This window comes from Artemia franciscana, chromosome 8 (assembly GCF_032884065.1).
Source record: "Artemia franciscana chromosome 8, ASM3288406v1, whole genome shotgun sequence".
Lineage (NCBI taxonomy): Eukaryota > Metazoa > Arthropoda > Branchiopoda > Anostraca > Artemiidae > Artemia > Artemia franciscana.
The window spans coordinates 18,159,546-18,176,966 of record NC_088870.1 but is presented as its reverse complement, the minus strand read 5'-3'; the positions used below and the strand labels follow the sequence as shown (position 1 = coordinate 18,176,966).

The 17,421-nt window shown below is 35.2% G+C and overlaps 1 protein-coding gene across 4 annotated transcripts in view; it reads right to left on the bottom strand.

Annotated features, from left to right (window-relative positions):
* Positions 1-12,593, bottom strand: part of LOC136030081 (actin-related protein 8-like) — a 43,566-nt gene extending 30,973 nt beyond the window's left edge. For all 4 annotated transcript variants that reach the window (XM_065708732.1, XM_065708734.1, XM_065708735.1 and 1 more), the window contains exons 1-2: positions 12,430-12,593; positions 705-890 (exon numbers count right to left, since the gene is read on the bottom strand). In XM_065708732.1, coding sequence (XP_065564804.1) covers positions 705-890; positions 12,430-12,471 — 228 coding nt within the window. In that variant the 5' untranslated portion in view covers positions 12,472-12,593. The remainder of the gene's footprint in view (positions 1-704; positions 891-12,429) is intronic.
* Positions 12,594-17,421: the final 4,828 nt, after the last annotated feature.

The window sequence follows — 17,421 nt, the reverse complement described above, 5'->3', positions numbered from 1 at the left end:
CTTTTTGTTTTGTGATGCGTCCCATAGCGGGTAGTCCCAGTCTATACTCGATAGAATTCAGTTTTGCCTAATGAACACCAATGGAACTGTCGATAATATATTATTTAAAATGACTCAAAATGTGAATAATGATGGATGTAAACATCATAATCCAATTAATAAAAGCATTCTGTATATTTTAAAATAAGAATTTCATTGTTTCAGTGGCTTCTTTAGTTTTTTGCATATCCTAAGGCTATATCTGGGACTATCAGGGGAAGAGAGTTCATTATCAAAAACACGAATATTATATCCGAAAACAGCGCAAAACAAGGGATCTAATTTTACTACTTTCATATTATTAAGATTTTTCTTTCTGAGGAGCCCCTGATCTGAAATGGTACCTAAAATACATTTTTTTTTAAACCTGATGTGTCCTAAAACACCATAAAAAGACTTTCTTCTAATAGATCATGTCAAATGTTACACCATACGTGCACAGGTTCAAAAATACATATATGACGGATCAGCAATTTTTCAAAAACTGGAGGGGAGGGGGTACAAAACTGGAAGTTAAGTGTATTTTATTCTGACAATTAAAAAAGCATTTATTAATTATTAATAGTTGCATTTTTTAGGCCAAAATATTTCAGATATTCATGTATTTTTATTTGATTTTCCTCAAACTATTTTCATTAAGTATGATAAAAGAAAAAAGAACTCACAACTCTGACATCAGGTACAAGAAGAGTATCTTCGTGTCGCTGTGCATCAGGGGAGCGAAGTCGAGCAACAGCCTGAAGCATTGCATAAGGTTTCAAATCAGAGACCCGTCCGATTCTTAAATACTTTGAGCCAGGATGAATAACAATTATGTTTCCTTTTGAAGAGAAAAATTCTCTCTCTTGCACCTGAAAATGTTGAGAAACTGAGGCCATACTAAAACAGTTTAAAGTTCAAAGGGAGTATATGCAATTTTTTATTAATCTACAGGACTTACAAAGAACTTCAATCAGGGGTTCTGAAAATGAAGTTTGTTTAGAATAGTCAAAAGGGCCAATAAGCATGCCTCCAAGGTCGACATGATCCCCGTAGCCCCAAGGGCAATGGCCCGACATTATGTAAATTACCCATTATTCACAGGTAGGTTTTACTAGAAAAGGCAAGCATGTTTAGTATTGGTTGTGAGATCCACATGGAACTCTTAAGAATTCATTTGCTAGGCCAAGATTACCCAGAGTATCCCAAGAACATACTCCTAAAGCCAAAGACATACCTGATTAAATCAAAACACGCTATGTTTGTCCAAGTTTTCAAAAGACATTATCTACAATAGCTTAGGAACGGCTTGAGAAATCGATTTGAAAATTTCAAGAAAGTTTTTTTGAGGGGGGGGGGTAAGTGGACCTTTAATTTTGACTTGGGGGAATAGGGAGAGGTAAATCAAAAGACGGTATGAATAGCTATGTTATTAAAATAAAATATATGCAATGTGTTGGGGAATGGAACTAAAACTTTCAGGTAGCGTTGGGGAGAGGGAGGGGTAAGGGCAAATCAAATCAAGTTTAGGAAGGGATCCAAAATTGTTTTATCTCCAGTCCATATAAATGCTTTTGCACTATAAGCCCCTTGGGACTCATATCAGCAATATAGTGGACCACCTTGAGGGATCAAGTTTGAACTTTCAGGGTCTTGGAGGAAGGTGGGGGGGGGCAATGGGGCTTCATGTTTGCCTTTAGGGGGAGGTGATGAAGGAAGCAAAAAGATTTTTGTTTCGAATCTGCCTAAAAGTTTTGTACTGTTGGCATCAAAAGACAGCATCTGTATCCATGTTATCAAAATCGCGGATAAGGAAAATCACAAATTCGCATAGGGAATCAATGCGAAACTATTAGTGAGCATTAAGGGGCCAAGGAGCCCAAAAATTTGCCTCAGAAGGATGGGGGTGAAGGTATATCAAAACATACGATATGTATCCAAGTTATTTAAAAAGAACATCTGAAATATTTCAAGAATGGCTTTGTGGATCCAGCTGGAGCGTTCAGAGTATTAAGATGAGGGAGGGCAAGCGGATTTCAAATTTTATTTTTAGGGGGGGGGGCGAAAAGATTTTGACTTGATCTGCTTAAATGTGTTTGCATTAAAAGCACCTGTAGAATCTATTCATGGTAAAGTAGCAAGGTAAATCAGAAGACACAAAGGCTATCGAAATAGCGTATCTACAATGTCTCGGGAATGGCTGAAAATTTCAGGGAATGTTGGGGAAGGGGTCAAATTTTCATTTTGGAGAGCAGGAAAACTAATACTACTACTAATAACTCACCGCAACACCAAGCCACTTGAGGCCCACACAGCTATGCAAGCTCCTCCTCCAACCTAATCTATTCAAGGCCTCCCTCTTTACACCCTCTCAGGAAGTTCCCATTTCCTTTCAATCTTTATTTATGACATCCTCCCACCCCAGACGAGGATGAACTGCTTTCCGTGGAGCCCCAGACAGCAAAGGGGGCAAATTTTTCGAATTTGAAATTTTTTTTGTTTAAAAAATCTATTTTGTTTGACGCTTCTAAGCGTTTTGTCCAACGAGCCACTGTAGAACTAAGAATATATACATGGTGAAGTCTCCAGACATATAAAATGACACTATATGTATCCAGTATACCAAAATAACGCGTCTGGAATACCTTGGACACAGCTTTGGAGAATCTTTTGAAACTTTCAGCAACTCCTGGGTTAAAATAAGAGGACTTCAAATTTTGGTTATGTGGTAGAAAGGAGGGGGGGGATATTTGTCTCCGGTCTGCCTAAAAACGTTGGCGATAGTAGCTCCTGAGAAAAAAAGATTCACAGTGAAATAGCAAGATTTGTACGTACCCAGGCTACTAAAATAACCTCTCTGTAAATTGGCTCTTCTTTAGCTCAATTTTCAGACAAGACAATATACATATATATATATATATATATATATATATATATATATATATATATATATATATATATATATATATATATATATATATGTATGTATGTGTGCGTGTGTGTGTTTGTGTGTATGTGTGTGTACACATGTGCGCCTGTGCGTGTGTGTGTGTGTGCGTGCGTTTGCTTGCATGTACGTGCGTGTGTGTGTGTGTGCGTGTATGTGTGTGCGTGTGTTTGTGTATGTGCATGTGTTTGCGTGTGTATGTGTATATGTGTGTGTGTGCGTGTGTTTGATGAATAGTGGTTGCCTTGACCTAAGAAATATCAGATAGAACCTTCAACCCAATCAAAAAAAGTTTTTGATCCATTTTTGGAGGCCCATGCCCTTAGTACAAGTATTTTTGTAGATTAGGTTTCCCTTGGACCAGGAGCTGACGGGGGTTTCAAGTCGTTCGCAAAAGAAGTATCTCGTCCCTTTCCTTGGAGAACAAATTTAGGTCCTTGTGCATTGGGGTTCTCTTGGCTAAACGACTGAAGAACACTAGTTTGTAAATGATCAGAACAAAAGATTTGGTCCTTTTAATTTCCCATCTTCGGAAAGAACATACCCCAAACTATTTTTTTGTTAATTTAGTATTGAATGTTGTATGCCTGCTGCTGTATGTTATTCCATAAAAACTGAATACTTTATATGTTGTATGTATGACGGCACTAAGCCCTCAAGGCGCCAACTACTTAGCCAGGACGGCTTATCTTGTATATATTGGCAGTGTCTTTTTTCTTTTCTCTGATTCCAGAACTCCGCCAAAGGATTTCGGTCCTCCTTGGCTTTGACGTGTGACAAACAAATTCATTAACTGTTTGGTTGATTAGGTTCCTCTTGACAGTGGTGTCAAGTGGAATGCAAAATCGTCCAGTGTGCCAACAAATGCAGACATATAAGCTAATTAAGACGCCAAAGCTACCCAAAGTTCCAAAACATTGCTTCCCTCTCACCTTAGCTGCGCCCCTGCCTCTTGGCCAAGAGATTTGCGGCTGCAAGCTTTAAACTGATCAAAGACAACGAGGGTTCTTGCCTATTTCTGGTCCCCTGACGCCCTCCCCTCTTCAAACAGAAATCTGCGGCTTCCTTAGTACAAGCAACGATCCTTGAAAAATTAAAAAATATCACAAAAAAAGTTTTAAGCGCTTTTTAGGGGTCAATTCTCAGGTAAACCATTTTTTTTCTTCCATTTTTTTGTGAGTCGGGGTTGCCTTGACTCAATGACTTTCATATGCAAATCTTAAGCCAATTGAACAAAATACATTTTCTGGCCCTAGCTTTTGGCCGTTCTTCCAACCAAACTCTTCTTTCTTTTATTTATTGACACATTTCCAGGTTCTCTAATCATCCTTCTATGGCATATGTCTGAAACCATCAATCCAATGGGACACCCAAGACCAAACATTTCCACTGCAAAACCTACAGCTAAACAGTTGGTAATTTCTAAAAATCACAGCCATTGGCCCAGTGGCTATGGTGCTCATGTTACCCCCCAGGACTTTCATTGAACCTTCAACAATTTTGAGAAAAAAAGACTATCCCAGATCTTTGGTTAGATGTCTTGGGGGATTACAGAGGGCTGGACAGCAAAATAATATTGGGGGCTAGTCGCCCTGCATCCACTTGCGACCTGCAAAAAGGGTCACTATAACTTTTAGTTTCCAGTGAAATAAGCCTTCTTCGAAGTTTCTACGATCACACCTCCTGTTCGAAGTTGTTGGAAAAAAAATAATCAAACAGGTTATAGTAAAGAAGTAAGTGAAACCTTAGAAAACGGAATTTTGATAAAAAAAATGAATATATAAAAAAATAGTTTTTTATGCTGATTCGAAATACATAAAATTTATTAAGTTTACCACTACCCATCAAAAGCTACGAGCCTGAGAAAATTTGCATGATTTTGACAAAGGGGGAAACACCCCAAAAAGTAAAGTGATCTTAATGAAAATTAAACCATCAAATTCTGTATATCAGAGAACCCTTACATTAAGCATTTCAAGCTCCTACCTATAAAAATGTGGAATTATTTATTTTCTACCAGAAGAAAGATCACAGAAGTGTTTTTATTTGTTCCGTTTTTTTTTCCCCAGGGGTGATCGCATTATTTAAATCATACAATAAATAACTGAGTCAAACTCAAAACAAGTAAAAATTAACATGAGTAGGGCTGACGACCCTCATGCCTTCTCAAGACCAGAACATAATTTGCACTTTACTGAAAACAAAATATATTTAAAATGTTTTCACTTTGCTTTTACTTGTTTAAAATGTTTTTACTGGATATATCCAGAGGGAAGGCCTCCCCCTTGCATTCCAATTACAGCGCAAGTGTTTGTGCCCTTTTTAAGAGTAACACGAGATTGGAGGACAAGCATTCCTTCTCTCAAGCCCAGGCATTTTCCAAACGCATCCAGTCAAAATCTTGAGACAGCCATTTTGTTCAGCACAGTAGAACAGTACAGAAAACTATATCTTTAGGGATATTTGGCATGTCAACCCCCCATAATTATCCAATTGGCCCATTATACTTTAAAACTAAATGTTGCTCTAAAAATAAATCAAAAGGCATTGTGTTAAATGGTTGCCAATAAGACATCTCAGCGATATATCGAGAGCGACTGGGGGTATTAAGTTGAAACTTTTGGGGATACTACTATTACTACTTCTGTTTTTACAATTTAAATAAATTAAAAGAGTGTAAGTTTATCCAGGTTGTCACAGAGCATAGATAGAATGATTTTATTTTTATTTTAGATAGGGATGATTTTAAGTTTTATTTTTCAGGTCAACTTCAGAAGCTATAACATTAAATTAAAAAATACTGTTTGTGTCAGGATTAAAAATTGTTGAAGAAGTTTCTCCAACATACAAATAGCAACCCATACTATGGATTCTTATTGAAGAAAACTGAAAAGATAAAAATATAAACAATATCTTTTTTCCATGAAAAAGACTATTTCAATAAAAAACGAACAGGGATTATTTTTTAAAAACTTTTTCCATGAGACAAGTTTTTCAAAGAAAAGTAAAGAGCTCCATTAAGCCGAGAATGAGCAATATTTTCTTATAGAAATCACTATCTATAAGACCAGAACACAATTTGCGCTTTACTGAAAACAAAATATACTTGAAATGTTTTCACCTTTCTTACTTTCATAAATGAAAAATTAGACCTACGTTGCCTGAGCAACGTGAAGTGTTGCGGCAACCTTTGTCCGGCTTTGCCGAATAAAGTTTTGCGAGAGCAACACTTTGGTTTTGTTTCTTTGCTATTGGTTAAACGCTGAAGTTGTAAGCCTATCAAAGCTTTTAAAAAGGTATGTTCAAAGAAGAACGCCATCAGTAATCACATGATCAAAGGCTATTTCTCAGCGTTGAAAAAACAACAATAACAAAAGAATATCGAAAGAAGGGACTAAATTGACTTTGCAGCCAGTTGAACTTTATCCTTTTCAATCGCAGACATCGTAACGGATCAAGACTTGGAACAATATCTTATATAATCTAGTTGGTATTATAAAGCTATCCGTAACTTTTGAGGATCCAAATACCAAAGATGACACTCTATTAATTATTACGAAACTGCCTCGTTGTTTTACGTTATCGTTTGTACCCGTTGCGTAAACACTTAATTCTAGGTTACAGTGAGTATGGGTAGGCTACACCAACTAGCAAAAGTTACAAACCCCTCTTCACTAAAGATGATTGTAGCCTAACAGACGATTATTACTTACAAGTCCCCTACATGTCTTACCACTGGAACCAACTCGGTCTTATCATCAAATACACTGGAAATAAATAATAGGTACACAAAATAGCAAAATTTGCAAACCCCTCACTGCCGAAGATGATTATGAGCTAACATCCAACCTTTCCTTACAAGTCCCCTACATGTCTCACAATTGGTATTGGCTTATTTTTGGTTTCAGTGTGTACTCTACTACTGAAGTTGTCAACACCTTGAAACTTTCAAACTAATACATCTCATGAAGGAATTTTTGTATCAAAAAATGGATGACATACACTCTGATCAGCTCATCAAGAGCTACCGATTGCCATCGAAAAAAATAAATTCTATCTGTCTTAGTTCAAAAGTTGATTTTTTTGCCGTAGGGCAACTTTCTAACGTCACCACTTAGAAAGGAGCAAAGGATAAGCTCCAATTTCTTTAGCAATGACATAACTTTTAAAGTTTAAGAAGTACATCTGATAACATTTCTCTACCTCAATCCCAAGTCCGAAAAAACAAATGATAAACCCAGCCAAAATCACGGCAGCACTTTCAGACCCGTGGGAAAATGCTGCATTTTTGCTTCTGTAAATTTTTCTATTCATCACTCAAAGAAGATATATTGGCTGTGGGGCCGGGTAACTGCCGCCTACATTTAACACTTATAGATTTTAGTCTATCTTCAATTTGAAAGTGGTGCCTGCCTGCTTGCCTGCTAGAACGGAGCTTTCCGCTCAAAAGCAGAAACATGGTTTGATGAAACGAAAGCTTGGCTGCACAACTTCAGATACTCCTCTCTGACATAGGCTACATAACTCCACTTCACTTTGCACACCATAGGCTCTGGCTCGTGGACAAGCAAAAACCATCCTTTTTGGCCCCAGGCAAGAGTTCTGCAGAGCTTTCCAAAATGTAATGCCATATTCATCAATCCGGCCTGAGGTCCACACTTTCCGTAAAAACCACACAGGTTAGACCCTTACCAGTTTCCAGGAATAAGCTGACATCGGCAGCATAGGGGAAAAAAAAAAAAAAAAAAAACGGGACAAAACCAAGGTGTTGCTATTGCAACACAATTATCGAAACCTTAACAAAGAAATGTAATATATGTCAATATAAGTGACAATCCACAGTCATTTGTTTTTCTTTTCTTTTTTTTTTTTCAATAAAGTGTAAATTGTGTTCTGGTCTTGAGAAGGCATAGGGGTTATCAGACCAATTCATGTTAATTGTGTTACGAGAGCAACACTTTGGTTTTGTCCCATTTTTTTGAGGGGGGCTATATATTTACACATGGGTTACACAGGGGGAGGGGTTAAAGTAAAGTGTTGGGCTTTCAGAAATGATTTAAATATTTAGAGTAGTTCAAAGTAGCTGTCAGAATTTGGCCAAATTATAAAAGATTCCCTAACTGACATAGGGACATGAGGGAGAAGGGTAAAGTGATGAACTATTAGAAATGAAATAAGTGAGCATTTTAGCATTTTTTTTAAAGTAGTTTACAGAAATTTATAGCATTCCTTCAGTAGAGGCCAACTGCAAAATTTATTGTAAATTTTCCAATTAATGGAATATTGAGAAAACTAAGAAATAGACATACCTTTAGAATCAGAATTTTATCCTGAACCCAAGTATAACATTCGTTTGTGTTGCAAACAAACTTTACTTGTTAAATATTGAGCAGTTCATATTATTGAGCTACAAATAAAGTGAACATACCACTAGATACCATTTTCATGCTGTGTCTGAATATAATAATCACTTTTTGTAAATTCAATTTTAAACTCCTTCATGACCCTTGAAAATAATAATTTCATTCTATATTCCTTGGATAATGGATTATAATATTTGTTTCAAACTTACTGTTTCATGATAAATCCATTTTGTAAAAGTTGCTTAATTCACCAACATTGATTTATCAAGATTAAGTTGAATAAAAATGCAAAACAAATGTGCCATGTTTTCTTCTTATTCTACAAGGCTGCATATAAACTGCTGTTTGACATGTGTTACTGTTCTGCTTTGATATGTGAAAAAATATCAAAGCAGACAGAAGAAAGATGGTGAATAAAAAAAATGGAGAAATTGTTTTGAATTTCTTATACAACTTAATTGTAACAAATCAATGCTTGTGGATTATATATCTCTAATAAAATGGATTTTATAACGAAATAGTAAGTTTGAAACCAATGTTTTTAATCCTTTTTATATCAAAAGTATAGAAACAAATTATCATTTTCAAGGGTCCAAAAAGGATTTAAAACTGAATTTCAAGAAAATCAATTATTGTATTCAGAAAGAACATAAAAAAATGGCAGGTGTGATTTATATTAATAGACTATTCAGGTAGCTAGGAAACAAACATATCTATAGTCAGAATTGTATCCAGAATCAAAATTCAACATGCATTTGCATTGGAAATAAACTATATATATATATATATATATATATATATATATATATATATATATATATATATATATATATATATATATATATATATATATATATATATATATATATATATATATATATATATATATATATATATATATATATATATATATATATATATATATATATATATATATATATGTATATATATATATATATATATAATATATATATATATATATATATATATATACATATATATATATATATATATGTATATATATATATATATATATATATATATATATGTATATATATATATATATAATATATATATATATATATATATATATATATATACATATATATATATATATATATATATATATGTATATATATATATATATATATATATATATATATATATATATATATATATATATATATATATATATATATATATATATATATATATATCAATTCAGGGTATATATTTGCACACTACATGGTGGGTGAGGGGGAAAGTCAAACTTACCTCTATAGTCAGAATTGCATCCTAAATCAAAATTTGACATTCATTTGCATTGAAAATTAACTTTACCCCTACCTTCCTAATGTGAAAATATACACCATGAATTGGTATATATAGGGGTGGGGGTAAAGTCCATAGTAAACATACCACAGTTCATATTATTGACTTACCAATAAAGTGATCATATTACTTGATGCCTTTTTTAATGCTCTTTACAAATGTAATAATTGCTTCTATTGCAAATTCAAATTTAAGCACTTTTAGAGCTCTTAAAAATGGCAAATTTTCAATTAAAGTATGAGTTAGGCCTAATGGTTGTTTTTTACAAAATAATATTATGTTTTCTCAGTGCTGTTTTCTTGGTTGTTTTCAACAAAATAATACTACATTTTCTCAGTGTCAAAATTATTTACAGTAAGATTAGGTTAGGTCAAAAAGTGCTTAACTTTGAACTTGCAATAAAAGCAATTATTATATTCATAGAGAGCATAAAAAAGCATCAAGTTAACAAAGCTCTAATTGAACATCTTGAGGTTAATAACATCCTCTCCACATCACAACATGGATTCATATCTGGTAGATCTGTGGACAGTAACCTCATCCAAACATATGAATTAGTGACTACACTACTTGATAAGGGTCTTCCTGTTGATATAATTCTTCTTGATCTGTCCAAAGCATTTGACAAGGTTTGTCATGAATTCCTCATGATCAAACTGAAGGCTGCAGGTATCAATGAAGGTGTTGTACAGTGGATTATGGGCTTCCTCTCTGAAAGATCACAGATTGTCAGAGTTTTTGATTCACAAGGAACTCCTCATTTCTCTTCTCCCACAACTGTATTAAGTGGCATGCCCCATGGCACTATTCTTGGACCAACACTTTTCAACTTCTATTTCAACATTCTACCCACCCTTCTCTCAAATCTTATTACCCTTTATGCTGATGACTCAAAACTAGTTGGAAAAGTGGCTACTCCCTCTGACCAGCAATCAATTCAAACAGATCTTCACAGTCTAGGAAGATGGGCTAACATGTGGCTCCTTGCTTTTAATATTGACAAGTGCCATGTCATCCATTTTGACAAACACAACAAGCATAATAAGTAATTCCATCAACAATCTACCCACCCTTCTTTCAAATCTTATTACCCTTTTTACTGATGACTCAAAACTAATTGGAAAAGTGGCTACTTTCTCTGACCAGCAATCAATTCAAATAGATCTTGACAATCTAGGCAGATGGGCTAACATGTTGCTCCTTGCTTTTAATGTTGACAAATGCCATGCCATCCATTTTGGCAAACATAACAAGCATCATAAGTATTTCCTTCAAGACAACTTCCTTTCTGATGTTTCTAATGAAAGAGATCTTGGTTTTATTGTTGATCACCAATTAAAGTTAGCAGCCATACTAAGTCTGTTTCATCTTCTACAAATAAATCCCTCAGTTTCATAAAAAGAACCATCCCCAGCTGACACCCAAGAGTTTTTATGAAGTTATATAAGGCACTTGTACAACCATGTCTAGAAGTCAGAATGTCATTGGCAGCCCCTTTTTTTCAAAAAACATAAGAAGTTGCTTGAGGATATCCAGTGTTGTGCCACTAAGATGGTTAGCAGCATGAATAAATCTCTATATAAAGAAAGACAACATCATTTGAGGCTGCCAACACTGACATATCAAAGAAAAAGGGGTGATATGATTTTAACCAAAAAAATCTTTCTAAAAACACCCTTCCTGATCTCTTTGCACAGCCCTTTCATTCTGGTACTAAAGGACATTCAATGAAGCTTCCCATGCAGCATTCCACAAGTAGACATAAAAGTCATTTCTTCAGCCAAAGAGTCATCAATCCATGGAATCAACTGTCTGGGGAAACAGTTCTACAACTTCAACCAACATGTTCAAGTCTCACCTTGATAAGGAATGGCTCTGCCAGGAGTTCCTTTACAATAGAGAAGCTATAGAGTCCTCCACAAGAATCTAGATCAACAACCACAACCTACACCAAATGAAGTTTTTTTCATCACTGGAGCATCACAAGGATGGAAAATCCTTATATTGCTCCAAGCTGTGATTTAAGGTAAGTGGTATGTTCACTTTATTGGTAAGCCAATGATATGAACTATGATATGTTTATCAAACTCATTTCTGACACAAATGAATGTTAAATTTGGATTGAGGATGCAGTTCTAACTAGGCTATAGAGGAAGGTTTGTTTCTTAGCTTCTTGAATCATCTGTTAATACAAACTTTACCCAAAATGGTATTTAGTGGTATAATCACTTTATGTGTAGGTCAAAAATATGAACTTCTCAATATTTACCCTTTACTCAACTACTAATGGTCAAATGCATCACCTGAATTAGCCTATATATATGCATATATATATATATATATATATATATATATATATATATATATATATATATATATATATATATATATATATATATATATATATATATATATATATATATATATAGCCTATAGGCTATGTATTAAATTTTCTATAAGTGATTTTTCTTCCTATTGACTTAATGGTAAGTCAAAATAATGGAAAATTTATTGCACATACACAGTTTGGGTTACATTTTGACCATTAGGAATGGAGGTAAGTTCACTTGCAATGCAAATGAGTGTTATATTTGGATTTGGGATAAGAATTATATTTTATGGACATGTACATTTCTTAGCTATCTCAATATGCCATTAATCGGAAAATTTATCAAATGTACAGTGTGAACTGAATGCTTGCTTAGTAACTCACAACTTGATATTAAAATAGGTAGTAAAGACTAAGACCAGCTTAAAAGACAAGGCTACCTCCCAAGGTCCATGTGCTTCTGGCACTGCAGGCATCGGCATCACAGGTGTATCTCAATTTTTCTGACTTTTATATCTTTGTTAAACGAACAGCCTATACGATTTTCGAGTTCCAAAAATTTTGCACTTGACGTGTCTAAATTTCAAAAATTAGGGCGAGTAAGCGTTACGCTACAGAACAGTTTGTAAAAATTTTGATAGGTGCCGTGAAATGCTGTCATGTTGAATGGATCCTGCCAAGATTTAGAGCTTTCTTTTGCAAAGTTTCTTTTATGTGTACATCTGTAGGCTAGAAGCAAATGTCTAGTCTCAGTCTATAGCATAGGACAAATATTAAACAATAGCGAAACTTCCGATGCTCTCAATTAAAGATTTATTGGACACATCAGTCACACACAGGCCAGGATTACGCATAGGTCCGGGCCTAGGAGCACACGATGTCGAGGGGCACAAAAATGAAACACTGAGATATTTTTTTTCTTAACAAAACTGGAGTGATGTGATTTACCGTCAAAGTACCAGATGCGCTTTGCTGCTGCGGAGCCTATTCACAGAAAAATGATTTTAAAACAACAAAGGAATTCCGTAGCCGTTAATAAACTGTCAGATGTCTCCCAAGAATGGCAGCTGAGAGCTTGGTATCAACTCTCTTGCATTACTTTTGGCTCATCATTCATCAGTTTCAGGGTTTGCACTATCCCCAAATTTTTATGAATTTTCTCGTCAATATCTGTGTCTCCCTAAAAAAAACTTGCTTTGGCCCAGGGGTGCCAAAACACCTGGGCCTAGGAGCACCAAAGATTTGAGTCCGACCTTGATCGCGCACGTTTCTTCATGACTCTGCCTTTGTTATGATCTAATTTAATGCCAATAATGCCACGTGGTAACTGAAGCCATTGCTTTGACGCTTTGGTAACTTACCAAAGCGCGCGCTGTGACGTGTCCCATTTCTGAACCAAATTTTCACTACTGTTTAACATTTATGCTCCGATTTATGGGTTAACTGATCCACCAGTAGCGACTAAGTACAGGGTTGCTATGAAGCCACGTTCCTAAGATTTTCAAAACATTTTGAATAGACGGTTAGTCACAGAAACCAAACGTATGTAATACAGAGTCCAACAAAAGTAATTTTATAGTAAAAATCAATTTGTTGCTTCTGCCCGTCTATCTTCAATTCCTCAGGCTTCTAGAATCCATTAATGTCATCACATATAGCTTAAAGACACCCGTATACCTGACCCGTTTATGATTTGTAAGATAAGGCAAATAGACACCTGTATTCTGGTACATATGCACAGGGGAGCTTTTAGGCCCGGACCCCTCCTGACATCTCACGGTTTTGTGCATAGTTTTCTGATTCTTCTCACAGAATAAGAGATATTGGCTATTTACATAATTTGTTAACTGTTTGCAATTTTTTCATTGTAACTACCTGTATCACAAGCATGGTATTGACAACTTTCTTGTGAAGTTTCTCAATCTCTGTCAAGTTACATTTGCGCTAACTGTTATTCTGAAAGATTATCTGTATGGGGTTCTTCTGTAGCCACTAGGAATAAAGCGGTCATTCTTGCAATCATACCTTGTCAGTTGACAGCCTGAAATCAATTGTTGCCGAAGACAGGACGAGTATGAAAATGTTGAGAAAAACAACATAGCGTTCTCCAAATTTGGGGTATAAAACGACAGATTAGTAAGGTTGACTCAGAAACAGACAAACTTAGTGATCATTGGACCATTATTGTTACGAGAGAAGGTTCGAATTTAGCTTAACAACCAATACCAAATGCTAAGGTAAGAGCAGACAAACATGGCGAAATAAACACTGACAGTGATCGGAACCTTTTTCAAGAAAAGAGATTCAGTTTCGAATGAAACGAAGTACAATTTATTGAAAAGACATTTTAAGCCAAACAAGGAATATCCTTTCCTAGTTCATGTCACAGGCTTAAAAATAAGGAATTTTCAAGCTAGTTAGATAATTAGAGCTAGTTAGATAATTATATATCTATAATTAGATAATTATAATTAGATAATTAGATAATTAGAGCTAGTTAGATAAGTGTGCTTAACTAGCATTTTCTGCAGTGAAAAGGGATGTTTCAGTAAATTATTGTGCTTTAGCAAGATATTATGCTTGGCTTACTTGTGATCAATCTGGAAGTGGGTCTCACCAAAAATTATTGCAAATTGTCATGAAGCTTCATGTGAATAGGGACAACGGCAGGAATAGTTTTCTAAACCTCAGTGAAACTGCTACTATAGAGACACTGCTGTTTGGGGAAAGTTTTTTGGTAACATCGGGCGGGCAAAACCCCATCGTAGTAGAAGTCTAGAATACTCAGAGAAGAGAAGAAATAGAACTAAGCAGAACATAACCCCGTCTCAACACATAAACAACACTGCCGTGGGAACGGCAAGGACTTGCACTGCGTGGAGACGAATATTTGGAGAAATTAACCTTTATAGAGTCAGTAAAAAATTAATTTTAGGACCTTGCTATACCACCGGATGAAAGACAATCCAATAGTGAAAAAGGTGTTCGAGAAAAATGCTGGCAATGACCAGTACTACGATAACTGGTGGATATTTGTGGACAGCTTATTATTGCAAAGATTACTGACCAAGTCAAATCAGATCGTGTTTTTGCCATTCTGGAGAGGAAGACAACCGAAATATCAAGGGAGGAACAAAGGACTCTATGGCTTTTCTTTTTGGACGGCGAAATTTTGGGAAAAGTTTGTTGAGTTTGCTGAAAACTTGTGAGGTGGCCTTGGCCAATTTATTCCAAATCGAATTGAGAAACTTTGTCTAAATATGAAACTATGTAGGGGACAAGGGTTTAATGGGGCTGCAAACATGTAAGGGCATTCTTGAAGAGTTTGGGTTTTATATCAAACAAATATACAATCGCTAAGAATTTTTACTGTATCACCTATTCCTCGAACCTGATTTTGACAGACTCAAGCTAGATTCCGCGAAACAGTAATTTTCTTTACTTTGGTGCCAAGGGAAGCGCAGTCTCAAAGACTTACACTGAAGTCAATCTGAAGGGATTGTGGCGAAAATTGATGTGTTGGAAGACAAGATGCGATACAGATATCAAAGTAATTAGTTGTTCCGACCTTTAAGGCCCTAGAAGACGCAGAAAAAAATGGAGATCCCTTTACGTCATCTAAAGCCAGATGTCTGCTAAATGACATCCTCAGCTTGAATTATACAATGACATTTATTGTGTGTTTTTTTTTTAGCGGAGAAGGGGGGGGGGAACACACTGAATTTTTCTACGCTACTGACGTCAGAAAATATCGATATGACCATGTACATTCAATGTGACTGAAAAGTTTCAAGATATACGAAATAAGGCAGAGGATAAGTTCAGCCAGCTGTTTTCGAAAGTCGCCTGCATATGCCAAAAATTGGAATTCACCGTTACCATGCCACGAAAGAGAAAATACGCCAACAATCCCATGATTTCACGGCAGAACAACATATAGAATTTTAATATCTAGTTCCCTTTTTTCATCCCAATCGTCGGCCAATACATAAAGTCCTCCAAATGTCGATTAACAAAGCGCAAAGTTATTCTGAAAAGCCTAAGCTGTATCCTGCCATCTTTTGCCTAAAAGAGCCCATTGGGCGATGTAAAAGAACTCATGAAATTATATACCTTAGATCTAACAAGCTCGGAGCCCGCTGTGAAGGCTGAGCTTGAACTATGGCGGGCTAAGTGGCTGAAAGTAGATCCCAATCTTTTTGCAAAGACGCAAAGCCTGGCTGAGCGAGCATGAACCATAATTTCCCAACGACTAAACATTTTTGGTGTCATTTCTACTGCTACAGCATGTGCTGAGAGGTCATTGTCTTGAATTAAAATGACAAAAAAATTCTCCAAACCCGAATGAGTTAAAACCGAGTAAATGGCTTGGCACTTTTGAATGCTTATCGAAATGTTTCTGTATCACTGGATGAGATTCTGGAGAATTTTGCTCTTTGTTTCGCTCATTAGTTCCAATTTGCACTATAGGGTGAGTATCTATTTATTGATTTTAGTTCCTATAGACGTTACGTGATATAACAAGTTTTTTATCTGCTGTTTTAAAGGAATTAGCACCCCCCTCCCGAAAAAAAATTATGTCCAAGTGCCTGTCTATATCATATACTTTTAGTCTGGGGTTACTATTGACGTTACGGTCATAAAAACGGCATGTTTATGTTATGCTTTTTAAAAAAATCGACAAGTTTCTCATTTTTAAATCAATATTATTTTTCCCTTGAAATTAAATAATAAAAAACAAGTTTTTTTTCAGCGGAAAGTAAAGAACAACATTAACACTTAAACGAACAGAAATTATTACATATATGATGGGGTTGCCCCGTCTTCAATACCTTGATCTTTACGGTAAAGTTTGTATTTTTGTTCCAATTGTTCTCATTTTTAACTCAATACTATTTTTTCCTTGATCTTAAATAAAAAAATAAAAAAAGTTTTTCAACGGAAATTAAAGAGCAATATTAAAATTTAAAACGAAGAGAAATTGTTATACATCTGATGGGGTTGCTCCCTCCTCAATGCCTAGATTTTTACCCTAAAGTTTGACTTTTTGTTCCAATTATTTAAAAATGACCCCTGATACACAAGGAATGTTTAATTAGAATAATGACTTTAAAAAAATTAAAAACACTTTAGCGAAAAGAGGGAGCAACCCGACCTAATATACTTAATAATTTCAGCTCGTTTTAAGTTTTAATGTTGCTCCGTACTATCAGTTTAAAGAAAATCATTTAATTTCTGATACTTTTTTTAATTAATGTCAGGAAATCCAGCTCTTCTTCCATGGAAAATTCTCCTCCCCAAAAAAACTCCTCCACGGAAAGATCCTCCCACGTAAGCACCCCCACCAGAAAAATACCCCTCCCCCGAAAATATTTTTGTATTTCCCAATAGCCAATACCATATGTAAACAATGGGCAAAGTTCATAGATTGT